The 21,225-nt window shown below is 38.2% G+C and overlaps 1 protein-coding gene across 1 annotated transcript in view; it reads right to left on the bottom strand.

Moving 5' to 3' along the window:
* LOC124616154 (tubulin beta chain-like) overlaps nt 1-21,225 on the bottom strand; it is a 79,646-nt gene that overhangs the window by 7,556 nt on the left and 50,865 nt on the right. Inside the window, exon 4 of the mRNA XM_047144433.1 lies at nt 9,167-9,419. Coding sequence (XP_047000389.1) covers nt 9,167-9,419 — 253 coding nt within the window. The remainder of the gene's footprint in view (nt 1-9,166; nt 9,420-21,225) is intronic.

Below are 21,225 nucleotides of genomic sequence, written 5' to 3'. Positions count from 1 at the left end.
TAATATGTCATGTACTGCATGTATTCTTCATTTTACTAAATAAAGGAATAAACAAGTTTGATCTTAAATAAGTAGATATTTTTGGATTGCACATTGTCTGTCCAGATTATAATACTGTTCCATTGCATGTGAGGGATGAAAGCCATTAGTGATACTGTTTTCCTTTATAGTATTTTTGTAATTAAAAAGCATCATGATACACTGCCCAGTGAATGAAATATACTGATTGTCTGTAATATCATTCATGTATTGGCATTTATTTTGAGCCACATTGAAAGCTTTTTAACTCCATTGTTATTGTTTCATGAGATTTTTTAATTTCATTGTTATTATATCATGAGACTTATTTAGTAGCTTCATGAATTATTTTTCACCAGACTGATTGAGTGCTTAATCATTGGAGGTGGACAGATAGCCTATCTATAATAAGTACACCCTGCAAGCAATACATCTATGAAACAACTCTCTTCTTACAGGAAATTTGGTAATGTGTCACTTATATTTCTGATAACTACTTGTCCACTGAAAACAGGCAACATGGTTTTCTGTCTCACAGTCAGTAATATTTCATAACCTGAATGTAACTTTTCAGACTGGGCATATATAATCTGAAATGTTCATCTTTTCATGTGTGTTTTATGGCACAGTAATTCACCCAAAGTCAGCCACAAAGGGAAAGATGGGTACCAGCCTGAACAGTTTATGGAAATGCATGAAAACAGTACATTTTTTGTGCAATAATGTCTTTAAGGCAATGGAAATCAAGGTGTATGGGCATTTTTATTAATATAAAAATAGTTCAAAATCATACATAGATGATCATTTACTATATTTGTCTATCTGACACAGGTTATGCTGTATTTTTATTTTTGTAGATTTCACTTACAAAATAGATCATGACACTTCAAACCTCCGGTCTGTGAATTTGTCTGCACAATATGTTCTTTCAAAAATGACAGAATTATTGGATCTTTCCCTAGTTAACAGTTGTGTCCTAAAGGTGAATCATCAAGTATGTGATTAAGTGGACAAAAATAATTTTGATGCATTCACATTTGTCACTAAACTGTGTTTTGCTATCACTTTTAGATTTGGATAAACTGTCGATTTCATTCTTGTTGAGGCATGAGACTGTAGTGTTACACTTGCTGATGTAGATGGCTCAGGGCTGTTTTGGAACCTATAGAGGAGCTGTATAATTAACACTGAATAATTTATCCTCACTGTTGCTCTTCCCCTGATTTTTTCCTCAATAGAATAGCTGATGATAAAAACCTTCTGATGTCCAGCCTGATGAATAGTAAGATCTAAAGTGAAATAGAATGTAGTACAATGAGATCATAACAGATAAAGTGTACAAATACACCTTAGGCACCAGAACTATGAAAAACTAATCAGATAATGGACAGCAAATTCACTGTACACTTGAACTCATCAACAGTGCAGGTACCTGAGTGGTGGTGTGGCCATACTGTCATTAGTATCAGGGGATGGCAAGGAGGTTCAAGTTGTCTCATCAACAGTGCTCACCAAAAATCCAGAGGCCATGCTTAAACTTATCAACAGCACCTGGGGAACAGTAGAGCATGATGAGATAAATCATCAACGGCAGTCAGAGGATTAACAAGCCATGTTGTTGCCCAGAAGCTTTTGCTTAGAACAGTATGAACAACACATCATTGAACAGTGGAGAAGCTTTTATTCTGTAATCAATAACACTAGACAATGGTAGAGAGATGGGCACAAGTGGATTAGACTGATGCATGAATTACTGTGTGTCCCATGTTCCCATGTCTCTTTATCAAAACAGTATCTTGAATTGGAGTTCTGACGTATAAGAGCTATACATCCAATAGATCAGTGTGTGTGCTATTGTGCTTTACACAGGGGTCTGTGTGTCTCCATGCCCTCCTTGACATATTGCAGAACATCTTCAAAGCTATGCTTCATAACACTTCCAAGTAATTCGTCATCAGCTGTGTACCAACAATGAGGCACAGAGGATTTAATTACTCCCCATAATGAGTTGTATGGTATGGTAAGATCATGGTGGCAATTTCAGTGAGGGTGGAGATGGTTCTGAACCACATACTATCCAGAAGTCTCAAAACTGCTCATCAAAGAACTTGCATAACCAAAAGTCAGTGTGTACTAGAGCTCAGTCCTGCTGCAACCATGTAAAATCTATGATTCCCTTTCTGTTAAGCTGAGGTATTAACCAGATTTGAAACATGTCAAAATGTGGTTTACTATTCATGTAACCTTTAAAAAAAATAGGGTATAAAGAAGTTTCATGATTACATCCTGGTCTATATCATAACATTCCCTTCCAACTCACACTCATAATGACATTTTTCATGTGACAAAAAATCAATTTCCCTCCTGTGTGAACTATGACATATTATACATTCATCATTGCTCCATGCTGTCATCAGGTAATTCAGTCACAAACATTGGTCTAAATCCATTCACAAACACTGGTCTAAATGCTTTCATTCTTAAATCTTTTTTCATGTGGTCATGCAAAACTAAGTTCAGTTGCTCTTTTGCAAATGGATTTTATTAAAGACCACTTAGTTCATTGAGCCACAGTGGCACACATTTCCTCTCACGTTATTTTATATCCACTATGTGGCTTGCTTTTGATGCTGCCTGAAATGAAACCACATTTCTGCCAATCAAGTAGGAGTGCCTTGTGAGGCAGAGTTTTGCCAAAGCGATCTCTAAACTTACTCATTATCTCTCTTACTTTTGCATGTCTGTTGACATTTGTGCACCCCACAGATGTAACAAATCACTCCTCAACAGTGTGTGTCCACTCACATCAGTCATGGCTTCGTAACTGAAAAACACACAATACTGAAGTGAAACAATACAGTACTGCCAACATATTTTGGCAGCTTTGAAGGAGGGATAGCATTAACTATTTATTTTCCTAATTGTGCAAAGTCAAAAGTGGACACAAATTTCTCAGAGAACCTGTGCTCTGTTGACACTGAAATTAAGTTAAGATGCTATTTGGGCCTTTAACTCCAACCACTTGTTGCAAGTTGCATTAATGTGTTTATAAAAACATTTTGAGAATAATATAAGTGAAATTAGGGCATGTACTGAAGCATAGAGCCAGTCTGTTTTTCCTTGTCCTTGTAAGAATGCAACAGGACAGGAACTTGTTAATCCCTGTATGAAGTGCAGATGGTTTATGATAGGAATGAAAATTACTCTTCCACCAGAACTCCCAGTGATGTGTTCCATATTCTATGATGTATTCACAAACAGATCACTCGAATATGAAACAAATTAATTAATAAAATTAAATAAGCATTGCAATATTTGAAGTATGCATTCTGTGAGTGAGTTGATAGGTCAGATGAATCTTCCACAGTACCACATTATTCAAAACCGTCTCATTTCTTTGTCAAGAAGTAAGGCCAGCTGTATTCTGTGCAGATGATGCTGTCATTTACTGTCTAGTAAAGTCATCAGAGGTCAGTTGCAGAATGATTTAGATAAGGTATCTGTATGCCATGAAAACTGGGAATTGACTCTAAATAATGAGAAAAGTGAAGTCATAACACAAAAAGGAATCCATTAAATTTCAATTACACAGCAAATCAAACAACTGTAAAGACTGTAAATTCAACTAAATATTTATATATCTAAAAACAAAGATGATGTGACTTACCAAATGAAAGTGCTGGCAGGTCGACAGACACACAAACAAACACAAACATACACACAAAATTCAAGCTTTCGCAACAAACTGTTGCCTCATCAGGAAAGAAGGAAGGAGAGGGAAAGACGAAAGGATGTGAGTTTTAAGGGAGAGGGTAAGGAGCCATTCCAATCCCGGGAGTGGAAAGACTTACCTTAGGAGGAAAAAAAGGACGGGTATACACTCGCACACACACACGTATCCATCCACACATTTACAGACACAAGCAGACATATTTAAAGACAAAGAGTTTGCCCAAACTCTTTGTCTTTAATCCGCTCCCGGGATTGGAATGACTCCTTACCCTCTCCTTTTAAACCCACTTCCTTTCGTCTTCCCCTCTCCTTCCCTCTTTCCTGATGAGGCAACAGTTTGTTGCGAAAGCTTGAATTGTGTGTGTATGTTTGTGTTTGTTTGTGTGTCTATCGACCTGCCAGCGCTTTTGTTCGGTAAGTCACCTCATCTTTGTTTTTATATATCATCTTTGTTTTTAGATATATTTTTCCTACGTGAAATGTTTCCCTCTATTACAACTAAATATTTAGTTATTACAATTACGAATAACTTAAATTGGAATGATCACATAGATTATGTTGTGGTGAGGGTGAACCAAAGACTGTGATTTATTGGCAGAACACTTCAAAAATGCAACAGGTTCACTGAAGAGACTGTTTACACTATGGTTGGCCACCCTCTTCTGCTGTACTGCTGTGCTGTGTGGGATAGGATTAATGGAGGACATTGAAAAAATTCAAAGAAAGACAGCTTGTTTTGTACTATCATGAAACAGGGGAGAGAGTGTCACGGATATGATACACAAATTGGGGTGATGATAATTAAAACAAAGGCATATTTTGTTGTGACATGATCTCATGAAGTTTGAGTCACCAACTTTCTCCTCAGTGTTTGTTGGCACCCACCTACAAAGGGAAAATAATAATCATAATAAAATAAGAGAAATCAAAGCTCACACAAAAAGATTTAGTTTTTTGTTTATCAAGTATGTGTTTGAGAGTGGAACGGTAGAGAAATTGCTTGAAAGTGGTTCGATGTCCCCTCTGGCCAGGCACTTAATTGTGAATTGTAGGATACTCATGTAGATGTAGGTTAAAATGGATGCAGGTTGCAATTGTTACGCAGAGGTGTTTGCTGGCGGCTTGTAAACTGTCAGTGTTTCTTAATCCATCATTGCAGCACAGCATAGTCATCTAGATGAAGGACCTTTTTTTAAATTTAATTTTTTTAAACTCATAGCCATTCTCACTTTCTTCTTACTGGTTATACAGAAGCATAACATCATCTTGCATCCATCAGTATATATCTGCTCAATTTAGTGACTTCTACGTAATCTGCTGATAAGCATAATACATCTCTAATATTACATCTGCTCTTTTGTTTTCCTGTATAGATATTGCAAATCAATCCTTTTTATTAATGAGACTTCTTATACTTGGTTAAAAGGCACTAAATATGCTTTCTTTAATACTCATGGCTTTGTCCAATGTGCAGTACTTAGTTTTGCTAGTATCTGTTTCAATCACAACAATTTCTACACTGAATCCCTTGTCATTTGGACAAATTTACTAAAAAAATGTCATAGGAAACATGATGGATATCACTGAGCTAAGATGACTACTACTTTGGTCAGATTGAATGCTTTTGGCAATTATCTGTGCAAGCAGCCTCTTACCAAAAGCATTCAGATGTAAAAGAGTGAGGGGTCATGCATCAGTCACACTCATGTGAGAATGTTTTTGTATCCTTCAAATATTCTGAGCTTTGTTGTAACACGTTTCAGAGAATACTTCACCCAGGATTTATCACAAAGCTCAGAGAGTAACACTTTGGTAAATTCCATAGGATAGGTAATTTTCTCATAGATAAATGTGTAGTTAACAATGAATAACATCTATTCACACTTGCACTATGTACTTTTGCAGAGAGAGATAAACATGCAGACTGAAGCAAAGGCTGTTCTTTATTGTCAATGACAAGTGTGCTCACTTGTTGTGATAGTACCAGTGAGGTCAATCCATGATGGAACCACATTAGCCCCCTCCATTTTTTAAAAACCGTGTGTCCTTGGTACTTGGGGAAACTGGTGCTTGACTTGTCTGCCAGTTCTCATAAAGACAGCCTGTGGCGTTTGCCTACTTTATTTCTTCTTTGATAGTCCTCAGTATTGATGTACTGCGTTGTGATACTGGCTGAACAATGGGGAGTGGAAGTTCAACGCTGACTATAGTTCTTTACTTTCACTGTTCACAACTCCCCCCCCCCCCCCTCCCCCAATAATGCACAGTTATACGGCCAGTGCACTATTGTTTAACTTTCGATAGGCCTAATTAATAGGTTGCACGCAAACATCCACATAATGCTACAATAGTTTACTGTTGAACATCTATGAGCAGAAAAAGCCTAACCACACAGTTCTTGCCGCATAATACAGTATGTATTGAACAGACACTGTCATTGTTTTAACACATGGCCTAATTGTGTTACACTTATTTCACTGTTAAGTTGATGCATTGTTGTTGGTCTAACCAATACAGGTTCCTCATCTGAAACTTGGCTGTGGACTGACTGTCTCAAGACCAAAATTTAGGCCCTTATATTTCATCACAATAATAGGCACTGAAACTCCACATTGTTTGATGTTTAATTTACAGAGATTACAGTTAGAACTTAACTCATTAAATTAACTGAATACATCGAAAAATTCCATCTTTTTAACAGTTTCTTCTACTAGAAGAGTTAGGCTGAATTATTTGTCTAATTGGCAGTTGATCCTAAATAACGAAAGTTGAGAGATCATCTGTGATGAGTGCTAAAAGAAATATGTAAAACTTCTGTTACACAATAAATCAATCAAATCTAAAGATGATAAATTGAGTTAAATACCTAGGAATTACGATTACAAACAACTTAAATTGGAGAGAATACATAGAAAATTATGTGTGGAAGGCAAACCAATGACTGCATTTTATTGGCAGAAAACTTAGAAAATGTAACAGATCTACAAAAGAGACTTCTTACACTGTGTTCTCTGTCCACTTTTGGAGTACTGCTGCACATTGGGGGATCCTTACCAGAAAGAATGAACAGACTACATTGAGGAGGTTCAAAGGAGGAAGGCACATTTTGCATTATTGAGAAACAGGAGAGAAGGTGCCAAGGACATGATACAAGATTTGGGGTGGACATCATTAAAGCAAAGACATTTCTCAGTGCAGCAGGATCTTCTCATGAAATTTCAATCTCCAACTTTCTCCTCTGAATGCAAAAATATTTTGTTGATGTCAACCTACATAGGGAGAAATGATCATCATAATAAAGTATGGGAAATCAGAGCTTGCACAGAAAGATATAAATGTTTGTTTTTCCGCATGTTGTTTGACAGTGGAATAATAGAGAATTATTATGAGGGTGGTTTGATGAACTCTCTCCTGGACACTTGAGTGTAATTTGCAGAGTATCCATGTAGATATAGATGTAGAAGTAGTCTTTAGTTTGCACCTTAATATCTGTTGCATCAGTCCACAGTTGCAGGCAGTTCCTAAGTACAATCCAGATAGATTCAAGTCCTTAGCCAAGTCCATAATACGCTGAAATCACTGACAGAGAGAGGCGTATAACACAATATTTAGTGGACTGATGATAACTTGCGGCATCGCCTCAGGTGAGGAGGGCAGGTGTCAGCCAGTGGCCATGGTCGCTATGTAGGTGCCTCTGGCAGCAGCGTGCGGAATGTTTGGTGCCAACCTATGAATTATGAAGTGACACTTCTAGCATGGGGCATGTGGTTAATAACACCACAGTCCATTTATCTCTATCTCTCTCTGCAAGTGTACCTGTGCCTATATGTGTACTTCTGAACTTATTAGGTAGTTCGAATGGTTTGTCTACAGTCTCCAAAGCACTGAAGTTATTAGCATTGTAGCACCACCTATATTATTTCACTAACTTGGAAAGCTTGAGTGTAATCCAGTCTTCTGAACCATTCTTAACATTACACTGCAAACTCTAGGTCACAATTGTGGTAATTCTTCTTGTGCTACTGCCAAATCAGGCCTGAAGCTTCATGATTAGCTGCTCTTTTTCTAGTAATGATAACTGATTCCCAAAAAAAATCACTTTAAATCTTAATTTCACAAAGATGCATACACTATTTCAAACAACCAAAAATGACCTTTCTTTAGCACCCAAAGTGCACCTTACTAATTGTACTCTGCATGAAATACTGTGAACAAATTTCCTTGGGGTCTAGTTGGATAACTCTTGAAAAGGGAGTCAACATATAGATAAACTCACTGGGTTCAGCTAAAGACAAATGTATTGTCTTATTTTGTATATTTTCATTACTGGTTGTCTTACAGAATTATCCTCTGCGGTAGTGCAAAAAAGTGTTTATTCAACAAAAGGAGTGAGTAGTGAGAACATTGATTGAATCCAGGACACACATTTTGTTTATTTTTATTCCTTATGCTTCCTGAGGATGTTTGACTTGTAAGAAGGTAATAGGTTGTATGTTGCAGATAAAAGCTCTTTAAATACAAGTTAGTCAATTTGAGAACCAGCCAGAGAATTTATAATGATCTTGAAGTTCTAACACTAACTTCTCAATACATTTACTCCTTCTGATTTTTGTTGCTGATCAAAAAAGTCAGTTTCAAATGAACTGTGATCAACAAAATAACAATAGAAGAGACAAAAATAATTTTCATGTAGACTTTGCTACCTTATCTAGAGTTCAAATTGGATTTATGTTCTCTGGTGCAAAGGTCTTCTTACGCTCCCATTAAACACAAAGCAAGAAACTCGGAAATCCTATCACTTAAAAACAAAATCAAAAACTCCTCTCATTAGCCACTCTTTTTACAAATTTCCATTTTATTTAGATTACATGATTGGAAGTTCTGATAGCTACAATAGAAGTATGTGTGTTCATTTTAAAGGTGCGTGACAAGTATCAATGCATTATAAACATGTATCTGTTGTTACAGATGAAGGTAACTATACCAATGAAAATATTATGCTACCAATAAACCAACGTTGTAATTATACAAACCACTAAATAATAAAAAACAGTAACTCAAGGTATGACAGTGCATCCCTCATCAAGTGAGAATCCCATGTTGATTCAATCTAATTTTACATGAGACGTCTTTGCAGGCAGTCTCTAACCCAGATCCGTGGGCTGAAGGTGTTACATTATAGATCTGGTCTGGGACTATGAAATCAACTTCTAGTTACAGACCTATCTCAGTCCTATCAATTTTTGGCAGTCACCTGTGATATAAGTTCTGGCTACAGTTTAAAAAGGGAAATTGTACTCTTAATGTGATATAAGTGACAGATACCATTCTGTTGACTTACTGTAATGGAGACACACACACAAAGTAGTCTGCTTGTTATATGTAAAAGCAAGTTAATTAATTAAATAAACATCACCTCTTTCATAGACATGCGCCCTCTGAAGATGGCTGCCACAGTGAGATATCGACCATGTCTGGGGTCACAAGCTGTCATCATATTTTTTGCATCAAACATCTGCTGTGTGAGTTCCGGTACAGTTAAAGCTCTGTACTGCTGGGACCCACGTGATGTCAAGGGAGCAAATCCAGGCATGAAAAAATGTAAACGGGGAAATGGGACCATATTTACAGCAAGCTTGCGAAGATCAGCATTTAACTGTCCAGGGAACCTGAAATTTAAAAGTAAACATATAGTATTTTGTATTTGTAATCTAAATAACTTCTTCTTTTTCTAGCAGAAATAAAAAAATGTTATATGTTTAAAAAGCTAAAGAAAATACAATGGAAAATCCAGGATTGAATGTAACAATATTATGAAAAGGAAAGTTGCTACTCACCTTATAGAGGAGACGCTGAGTCGCAGATAATGCCTTCGTCAACAATACACACACACACACACACACACACACACACACACACGACTGCAGTCTCAGGAAACTGAAACCACACTGCGAGCAGCAGCACCAGTGCATGATGGGAGTGGCGACTGGGTGGGGCTAAGGAGTTAGGCTGGGGCTGGGAGGGGAGGGATATTATGATGGGGATGGTGGATAGAGAAGTACTGCCCTCAACATGCAAACTAACCTTACATCTGCAGAAAAAACTGCAGTCCACCATCTATAAACTGATCCAGACCTTATAATCTTACTTGCAGACAAAGGCTTCATCACTGTTGTTTTGAACTACAAGGATTACCTGGTGAAAGGACTCCACCAACTCTCAGATACTTCCACCTACAAACCTTGCCACAGTGACCCCATTCCGGAAATCTAGCAGGATCTCCAGTCACTACTCAAATCCTTAGGCCATCCCAGAACCTCTCCCCAGAGCCCATTTCTCTACTCACCCCTGCCATTCCCCACATTCCTACCTTCTATACGCTTCCTAAAGTCCATAAACCTAACCACCCATGATGCCCCATTGTGGCTGGTTACTGCGCCCCCACTGAGAGAATCTCTGCTCTCATAGACCAACACCTTCAACATATTACCTGGAACCTTCCATCCTATATAAAAGATACCAACCATTTCCTCCACTGACTCTCCACAGTTCCTATCCCTTTACCACACAGTGCCCTGTTCATTACTATTGGTGCCACCTCCCTTTACACTAATGTTCCTAATGTCCATGGCCTTACCGCTATTGAACACTACCTTTCCCAATGCCCGACGGATTCCAAACCAACAACCTCTTTCCTAGTTGCCATGACCAAGTGTGTCCTCACCCACAATTACTTCTCCTTTGAAGGCATTACCTACAAACAGATCTGGGTACGGCTATGGGCACCCACATGGCACCATCCTATGCCAACCTATTCATGGGCCATTTAGAGGAATCCTTCTTAAAAAGCCAGAATCCTAAACCCCTCACCTGGTACAGATTCATTGATGACATCTCTGCAATCTGGACTGAGGGTGAGGATACCCTATCCACACTCCTCCACAACCTCAACAACTTCTCCCCCATTTGCTTCACCTGGTCCTACTCAACCGAACAAGCCACCTTCCTAGATGTTGACTTCCACCTCACCTACAGAAGTACCTCTGTCCATGTCAAACCTACTAACCACCAGCAATACCTCCACTTCGACACCTGCCACTCGTTCCATACCAAGAAGTCCCTTCCATACAGCCTAGCCACCTGTGGTCGCTGCATCTGCAGTGACGAGCGCCCCCTCTTGAAATATACTGAAGGTCTTACTGAAGGCTTCACAGAACATAATTATCCTCCCAACCTTGTACAAAAACAAATCTCCCGAGCCTTATCTTTCCGGTTTCTCACCGTCTGGCCACAGAGGAGCATTCCCTTCATAACTGAGTACCATCTAGGACTAGAGCAACTGAATTACATTCTCCGCCAGGGTTTTGACTACCTTTGTTGTGCCCTGAAATGAGAAATGTCTTGCCCACTATCCTTCCCACCCCTCCCACAGTGGTATTCCACCGTCCATCAAAGTTACACAATATACTTGTCCATCTGTACACAACCCCTGCTTCCAACACCTCATCTCATGGCTCATATCCCAGTAATAGACCTAGATGCAAGACCTGTCCCATACATCCTCCCACCATTACCTATTCCAGTCCAGTCATGAACATCACCTATCCCATCAAAGGCAAGGCTACCTGTGAAACCAGTCATGTGATCTACAAGCTAAACTGCAACCACTGTGCTGCATTCTATGTGGGCATGACAACCAAAAAGCTGTCTGTCCACATGAATGGCCACCGACGAACTGTGGCCAAGAAACAAGTGGACCACCCTGTAGCTGAACACACTGCCAACCATGACATCCTTCATTTCAATGACTGCTTCACATCCTGTGCCATATGGATCCTTACCGCCAACACCAGCTTTTCTGAATTGCGCAGGTGGGAACTCTTCCTGCAATACACTTATGTTCCTGTAACCCTCCTGGCCTCAACCTTCGGTAGTCACTGTCCTCACCTATCCAGCCCCTTCCCTGTTCGCATACCAACACTACACAGCCCACCATGATATTCAGTCTGTTGCCACTAATCCCCCCCCCCCCCCCCCTGCTCCCCACCTCTCCATGCCCTCCAGCTAACCTGCAGCACTTCACTTTCACTGTACACCATCCCCACCATACTATCCCTCCCCCTCCCTACCCCAGCCTCCTCCTTACCCCCCCCCCCCCCCAGCCATCAATCCCATCATGATGCACTGGTGCTGCTGCTCTCAGTGTGGTTTCAGTTGCCTGAGACTGCAGTCATGAGTGTCAGTTGCATTTGCATGCATGGTATCCGTGTGTGTGTGTGTGTGTGTGTGTGTGTGTATTGTTGACGAAGTCTTAATGGCCGAAAGCTTTATTTGTGACAGTCTTTGTGTTGTGCTTATCTGTGACTTGGCATCTACACTATATGGTGAATAGCAACTTTCCTTTTCATAATATTGTCACATTACAGTCCCATAGCTTTACTGCTGCCAGGAAATACTTCTCTAATACTTTCCAAACTTGACAGAAACTATCCTGCATGCACGTCTAGACTAGCACTTGAAGGAGAATGGGTACAGTTGAAAAAGCTCTCAGCCACAGCCTGTGAGATTGATTTTAGAATGAATCCTTTAGTCTGCAGCAGAGTATGTGTTGTTTTGAAACTTCCTGTTGGATTAAGACTGTGTTCTGGACGGAGACTCAAACCTGGAACCTTGTTTTTCATGGGAAATTTTCTTGCCAACTGAGCAATGGAGCATGACTCACAACCCATCCTGCTGTGAAGATGATAATGTATAGATCATAAATGTGTTCAACAGAGGGAAGTGTTCATGTGTTGCATGACTGATGAATTTCCATTAATTCAGTTGCATCAGATTTCACTTTATTTAAATTGGAATATTTCTGTTAATACACTGCTTGCACAGGTAACTGCCAAAAGCAGTGTCTGGCCAATTCAGCATCTGCCCATGCACAAGGATATCCAATACTTTTTCACCATTTGAGGAATGACAATCACCAATATAATGGACTTGCATTCAGGAGGATGGGGCTGTAAGTTCCTGTGCAGGTATCTTGACTTAGGTTTCCTGCCATTTCCCTGAAGCAATTAAGGTGAATTCGAGGATGGATCCTTAGAAAAAGATTTTCGCTGATTTCCTTTTCTACCCTTTTCACTCTCAGAGAGTGTGCTCCACCACTAATGACATCATCAAGAGCACATTAAAGCTTAATCTTCCTTCATTCCATTGTCTCTCCTTGGCCATTTCTAAACCAATTTCTTCTCAACAGTTGAGCTGCAGATGAATATACAGCTGAAACAGCTAGTAACAACACAGAATGCTGCAGCTTGGATACAACTAATTGTCTCAAAGACCACTGATGTAGAGTATTACCACGTGCTGTGGGTTGTCTCCTGTAGTGTATGTGTTTAAACTCACAGACTGATTACGTGTGTGCTACTAGTGTGATTCACAACTCAAACAATTATTTATCATTGTGGTTTATGGAATGTCACAGGACTTCTATATGGAATATGAGAATTTGCTAGAATGTTCTATGTATGTATCAATAAGACCACTCTCTGCTCACACAATAAAGGTGCTTTCAGCATGAAGTGTAAGTTCTTGTTGATGACCCAGTTCTCATAATGGATTTGATTCTGGGTTGTGTGTGATGCAGATTGGTGGAGATATCCAGTTATCTCAAACATTAAAACCATAGTGGCTGCAATAAGGTTATATAAAACCAGTCATCTTGATGGGCAGGAACCCAAATACAAATAGTACATTCCCCCTATGGTCTGCATTGTCAAGGCACTAATGAAAACAAAAGAATTGCCAAGTGATATGTCCACCAGACATCTAACAATATATGTGGGAGATGCTGACCAGTATCCAACAAAATGTTTGAAGGCATTCAGTTGTGTCACGAAGCACAAGTAGTGGCATGACATGATGCATCTCACTGATGTGTACATGTACTTGGATGGTACAACCCAACGGTGGTTTAATTACAATAAAGAAGTGAAAATTAAGAAAACATTCAGCAACAAGCAGCAGAAAGTTCACACAGCTGAAGAACAACTGAAGTAAGGAGCCCAACACCAAAGACAAATGACACAGTTGTCAACACAGACTATTTAAGCACAATGTCACACTTTGAATCTGAATGTGATGAAGGTCAACAATTTTCACACCCAGTGAAGGGTTTGTTAGAGGACTCCTTTCAAGAACTTCAACAAAGGATTTCATTAAGTGGTGTCAGTACATCTAGGCACTGTATGATATGGGAGTAAGCCAAGTTATGCCTGAAAGACTTCCAAATTTCATACTGTTGACCATCATGGAAGACCATCACAGTGTCACATTGCCATATGGCAAATAGTAATAGAGAAATATGTGGGTTATGGTGCCTGTTAACGTAATACCCAGATGGCTGGAAGTAGCAGCATTCAATGCCATACCCAGCCAGGAAGTGGTATCATAGGTAATTCTCAAAGAGATTCATCAATCGTAGGCACCAATCTCTAGAATGTTTGCCAACATTGAGGAATAGAGTCATCTCTGACCTTTGTGTTGATAACCATTGCTGCACCATAACTGAGCTTGCTCTTCAGTGCATCACAGTCATTTCTGATCACTATACACAGATTCCAGCCATTTGCCCAGCAGCGAAATCTGGAAAACTTAATGAGCTGACCATATATGGAGGCTGCCACAGATGAAAATCCTACACAGATAGCAGTTGCAAAGATGACAGGAAGGCAAAGCCCTAGCCAATGCTTCTCTTTGCTCCCTCTCACTTCCAGCCATCAGCCTACCCCTCCCTTCCCTTGCCCACCTCTTTTCTCCTCTCACCAACTCCTTCGACATGACCCCTCACCCCATCCAAGCTGCAGTGCTTATATATTACTTTTACTCTTTACAATATTTATATTCCACTCAGAATTTTCCATTACTGTGTTTAACTCCAGTCTTTGTATTAAATGGATCTTGACTTTTCCACTACATGTACAGATTATAGTGTTCTGTGGAAAGTTATGTAAATGCTTTGTCTGAAAGAGCAATGGCTTTTCCCACAGTACTTGTTCTCCTCCCATTATACTACAGCTATATACATAAAGTACTCTACAAATAATTTTTATGACTGTCAATAAGTGTAAATCAGAACTGATCACAATTTCTTAGCAGGGCTGTATTTAATTTATCTATCTAGCTACCTCTGTTGAATCTCCCCAACCAGGGAAATTTTATGATGTGAATTCAACCAACAGTCTGGTTCTTGCCACCTCAGATTTTGATAGTTTTTTTGTATGCTGACAGTAGCAGTTGTTTACATGAATAACGACAAAACAAAAATTCTGGAAATTCCTGGGTGAAAGAGTACATAAAATAAGTGAAAGGCAACCACTTGTGTGTACTCTCACTAGAAAAAGAGCAAGAGCTCAAAAGCTAATGTTAATTGTTTTCTATTATGTGTTTCTATGCACCACAAAGCAGCCCTCTGCAGGTAAATGACTGCCTTTCCCCTCATTTATCATTAATATCAAAATTAAAAATTTTTGGGTCTTTCAATTTTTTGTCACATTTTGAAAGTTTAAAATGATCATATCACAAAAACTATTTGACTTAAAGACCTTAAATTTGTACTATTTCATTCAGTTTCCTGTAAGCTTTAAAAATCTGTGCTACTTGGTCATATTCAAATAAAAGTGAGAAATTTTCCTGAACATTTTTTTTTTAATTTCAAAATCAGAATTTATTACTTCTTTGAAAGAAATGTATATTAGTTGCACATTATTTATTAATGTGTGTGCCAAATTTGTTGATGGTACTCCATTGGGAACATACTGGAACAAATTTAGTAGTAAGTGTAACCTCCAGTGCATAGTCTCTTATGTCTTTGACTTAGTAATAAGTTGTAATGGAACCTGAAATGTCAAAAACCAGATAAATACTTCTTCATCATGTGCACCAAACAGTGCAGGTGGAGCAGTTCTTGGAATAAGAAGATACTAGGTGAATTGAGTGGCCTGCCTGTTCCCTGACTAAAATCCCATCGAGCACACATCTCAATGGTGAGACATATTTCAGCCATGTCCATGTCCACCACGCCATCCAACAGCTGTCAACTGTGCAGGTGGAGGAAAAAAATGTCCTGCCATAAGAACTCCTTACCAATTTCATGGGAAGCATGATAACATGTTGCAGAGCATAGATTACCATTCATGGCAATCACACACCAATAAGAACAGTGCACACCTTTTGTAATGTCCAGGGGAACATCATGAATTGTGCTGACTTCAATGTAATCCTTATTTTTTAATAAAAGAGTCATTTTCTGTTTGTCTCATTGTATGTTTCTTTCAGTTACCTGCTGTACATACTGTATCAATTCTCGGTACCTATGATCCAACTTTCATCCAGTTGTTACTTGGCAGTGACACAACATGCACAACTGTCCTTCAGTTATGCATACTGGTGTACTTAAAAATGCGTTATTTGAGTGCCTTGGAATGACAAACTTGCTAGATTAAAACTTTTTGCTAGACAGGTACCAAACCTGGGATCATCGCCTTTCATGTCCAAGTGTTCTACCAACTCAGCTCTCCAAGCCATATTCTTTCTCCAGGAGTGCTAGTCCCTCAAGGTATGCAAGAAAAATGTAATCTTATTAGAATCTAACGTTATTTACTGCACTCATCTTTTAAAGGATATAACTTTGTCCTCTCAAGAAATAGTGATAGATTATTGATACAACAATGTGTTCTTTTCCAATGTAATCTATGAACCTTTTCACATCTTTTCCTCTGATATTCTGTGTGCTCTTCCAGTTACAGTTGTGGGATTTAATTTTCTTGGAGCTGTCAATTTACCTGGTATTCTTGGGTATGAAGTAGAGGGAGCTGGTCCAAAAATGATTCATAAATAAAAGCTTTACTCCTTCTTTTGCATCTCTTGATCTCACACAAGGCCTCCATCATTTGTTGTAATAATAAGCAACAAATTCTAAGCATGGCATCTACACCTGGAGCCACTTGATTTGTGTGAGGATCAAAATCCTTAAAATGAGAAAAAACTTTTGTCTTGACTTTGGCTTTGCTCAGAGGACTAAATACATGATACTTCTAAGTCCCTGTGACACAGCTTAATAAAATATTTTTGGCAAGCTCCTTTATTCTGCTGCAAGTTCACCATTTGTCACATAGAAAAAAGTGACTGATTGTATATTTGTTTAAATTACTCACACAATTGTTAGGAAAATACTTGATCATACTGCTGCCACAGCTGATTAATATGAATGTTAAGAACAGCACCTTAACTGCAATTTTTGGTACACTTATTAAGCCACAACTGCTTTCATTCTATATCCACAGGTGGCAACTGATGGACTATGGTGCTGCTCTGGACATTGGTAGGTCAAAAACGGACTTCCAAAATTTTTTGAAAGTATAAATTACTCAAGTAAATTATTAAAACAATTTTTCTATAGGTAACAATATGTTTGAGCACCACCCTTTTCATTATTATAGTATTTTATGAGCTTTAATTGTGTGACTGATCTGAGTTCTTAATGTTTAGTACAAAAATTAAATACGTAGCTGCTATACTGTGTAGCACTGGACAAAGTGTTGGTGAGCATGGATGGAAGGGAGCAAGCTGGATGGCCAGCACAGCGTGTTGTGTCGATTCACATAAAAGCTCTGTACGTGTGAAGGCAATACAATATTTTATTTATTTAATTATTTATTTAATGCAATAGGAAATTTTTTAAACCAGTCTCTGACTATGGCAACCAATCAAGCCTATTTTAATTGGAGCATGCATATTATTTTTAACACAGTTTTTGTGCTCATAGATGAAAGCTTAACACCACTTCAAGAAACTTTAATGTGAATTTACAATAAGCTTAACACCACTTCAAGAAACTTTAATGTGAATTTACAATTTTATCTTTTAGGTACATTTCACAATGATGGCAACCTGTGAAATTGAAGCAGTTCATTTGTGGTATGTCGACATACACTTTGACATAGAAGCAGTCCAGCTGTGGTGCATTGGCACACACTTTGGGCCAGGAGGTAGTATTTTTATAAAGAGAAAATTTAAATAAAACAGACATATTTCATTGTTACTTCATCAGTAATGGTTGCAGTACCATATGAAGCACTTATTAGTCTATTTTCTCATTGTCAAGTCTTATAACTATTTATTGTTTCAATATGGATCCTAAAAAGTGTGAAGTTGATAGTGAAAGAAGGAAGTTTTTAACTGAGTGGACTGAAAAATATTGTTTTATGCTGTCTGACAGGCCTAGAGCTGTTCCAGTTTCCCTCATGTACAACAAAACTGATGCTCTTGTTAAAAGTGCTAATTTAAAGTGATACAATGAAACAACTCATCAGCAGTTCCATAAAAATTTCCTTGGGGTACTGAAGCTCATGAAGAGAAAATACAGGCATATATAGGTTCTTACAAAAAAAATTCATTGCCTTATTAAGTCACTCTATGAGCGGGCTAGAAAAATCTGCTGAAGCAGTACTGCATATGTGTTGGATGTTTAATAAACAGCAATAGCCATTTTCAGACCCTTTGACAATAAAAATTGTATGTTGGAACAGCCAAGGCACCAACTGAAGAGAAAAAGGATGATGTTGCTGCATTTCAAGGTATTCCATTGTCAGTAAGTAGCAATGCCAGAAGAACCAAAATTTTGATTGCTGACAATAAAAGTAGTTTGCTCAAACTTCTCCAGAAGACACTTGGCTAAGCCACAGCACTTGATGAATCATGTGACATTGTTGATGATGAACAAATGTCTACTTCTGTGTAATTTTTGAATACTGAAAGTAAAGCACTTAGGGAAGAACTGCCAGAAATATTGCCATTTAAAAGCGAAACTCATGGGGAAGATTTATTCAAGACTTTCGTTGACTTCATGGTAAAATCAAACATTAGTTAACATAAAATGGTGTCTCTTTCAATAACAGCGCCTCAGTGATGATTGGCAAATAAAAGGAACTAGTAAAGAGAATCAAGGATAAGAATGCTGGGCTGCTATGTTGTCAGTGCATACCAGGTGTACCGGTATGAAATGAGCGTTTTTTTTGTGAAAAATGAAACACTAATTTTGAACTGAAAAGTAAAAACATTTTATTCAAAGTACTGACCATTGCTTTCTATGCATTTTGACCACCTTTCTGGCAATTTGTGGACACCACGCCAATAGAAATGTTCGTCTTTTGAAGCAAACCAATCAGACACCCAATTTTCGACTTCTTCGTAGGAATCGAAGTGTTCCTCAGCCAATGCGTGTCCCGTTGATGAAAACAAATGGTAGTTGGAAGGGGCCAAGTCCGGTGAATACGGCGGGTAGGATAGCATCTCCCAGCCAAGTGCTTTGATTGTATCCTGAACCAGTTTTGCTTTGTGTGCAGGTGCATTGTCGTGTAAAAGAAATTACTTTGCCATGTCTTCTGGCCCATTCTGTTCTTTTTTCAATCAATGCATAGTTCATATTGATCATTTGTTGTAGCGATTAGTATTCACAGTTTCACCAGGTTTTAGAAGCTCATGATACACCACACCTTTCTGGTCCCACCAAACACAGAGCATTGTCTTCTTGCCGAATCGATCTGGTTTTGCAGTCGAAGTTGATGGTTGTCCCGGATTAACCCATGATTTTTCCCGTTTAGGATTTTTAAAATAAATCCATTTTTCATTTCCAGTAACAATTCAATGCCAAATTGATTTTATTTCATGTCTTTGAAGCAAAATTTGACAAATGGTTTTACGGTTTTCCATCAGTCTTTCATTCAATTCATGTTGCACCCATTTTCCACATTTTTGGATCTTTCCCATAGCTTTAAAACAGTCAGACATCGTTTTTTGTGCAACATTTAGCATTGCTGCCATTTGCTTCTGACTCAAAGTATCATCTTCATCCAATATTGCTAGCAATTCGGAATCTTCGAACTTTTTTGGTGGCCTTCCACATTCTTCATTTCTTACATCAAAATCATTATTTCTGAACTGTTGAAACCATCTTTTGCATGTTGCTTCTGATAGAGCATGATCACCATATGCCTCGACAAGCATTCGATGCCACTCTGGCAGCACTTTTTTTCAAATCAAAACAAAAAATTAATGCTTTCCGCAAATCATCACTTTCTGGTACAAAATTTGACATTGTTAACACGATGAAAACATATGATGTTGTTTGTTCCATGACTTGATGTATACTAAATATCTTTGACAGATATCATACCAACCAAACAAACAAAAATTAAGGCTTGTTCACAACAAATGTTTCCTATCGACATGTTTGTATCTTAACGCTCATTTCATACCGGTACACCTGGTAATTCTTTATGGAAAACTTAGTGCCACTCTTAAAGAAACAATGCACCATTTGATCAAGTTGATTAATATTATGAGGTCTCATTCTACCCTTCAGTACAGAGAGTTGAAAGAGTTTCTATCTGAATGTGACTTGGCACATTCTGACTTACTGCAGCACAATATTTGTTGTGAAATTAAAGGTCAAATGATTGAATCTTTTGGCATGTAAAAGAAGTAGTAACCTACTCCTCAGACAGCTTGGATATGTAAGAAGCAAGAAAGCATTTGCAGTTCCTAACAAAGGAATGCAATGTGCTGGCTGTGGATCTCGTGAATGACATTCTGAAACATTTAAATGCACTCAATACAAAGCTACAAGGAAATAGGAAATTAATATGTGTTCTGATACAAAAGTCTCTTCTTTCCATTGCAAGCTGGATATCTTTGAAGAAGCCACTGCAAGTCAAAAATTTATTACTTTTCCAAAAATTCTTGAATACAAAAATAATTATGAAACAGACATTGCAGGATTTTCAAATTTTTTGTCAGATCTCAGGAAGGAATTGACAGTATGATTCTGAGACTTTGTACAGATGGGGATGTTGCAATTCTTCAAAACTGCCTTTTTCGTATTTCCCCAGGGGCAGAATGGACTGATGTGGCTGTGAAGTTGTTCTGCCTTTCAGAACCCTTACTCCAAATGGAGATAATAGACTTGCAGGAAGACATTTCCTTGCAAATGTTAAAACTGCCATCTGCTGAAGAATTTTGGAGTAAACATGTGCCAAAAAAATATGGAAATTGCAAAAAGTTAGCCATTTACTGGATGCAGTATTTGATTCCATAAATGAATATTTTGAAAAACCAGTACTGCTCAAGATCAATGGCCACCGGCCACCCACCTTGAAGACGCTATGTAAGCTGCTCCCCATGTGAACTTAACTTTAAAAAACACACTCAAGACTGCAAATGTAATCTGTCCAATTTATTTTTGAAAATAAATATGCTGTTTTGAACATAATTATGGCTGTCTATTGTATTTCATATTATTTTGTGAGTGAAAATTAAAGTAATTAGAAAGGAATATGAGTTTTTTTAACAAAATTGTTATATGGGATGGTTTGGAATGCTTTACCACATTTGTAAAATGATAAATCAAAGTGAACTTAATTATGA

This window comes from Schistocerca americana, chromosome 5, assembly GCF_021461395.2.
Source record: "Schistocerca americana isolate TAMUIC-IGC-003095 chromosome 5, iqSchAmer2.1, whole genome shotgun sequence".
NCBI lineage: Eukaryota > Metazoa > Arthropoda > Insecta > Orthoptera > Acrididae > Schistocerca > Schistocerca americana.
This window is presented reverse-complemented; position numbering and strand designations above follow the sequence as displayed.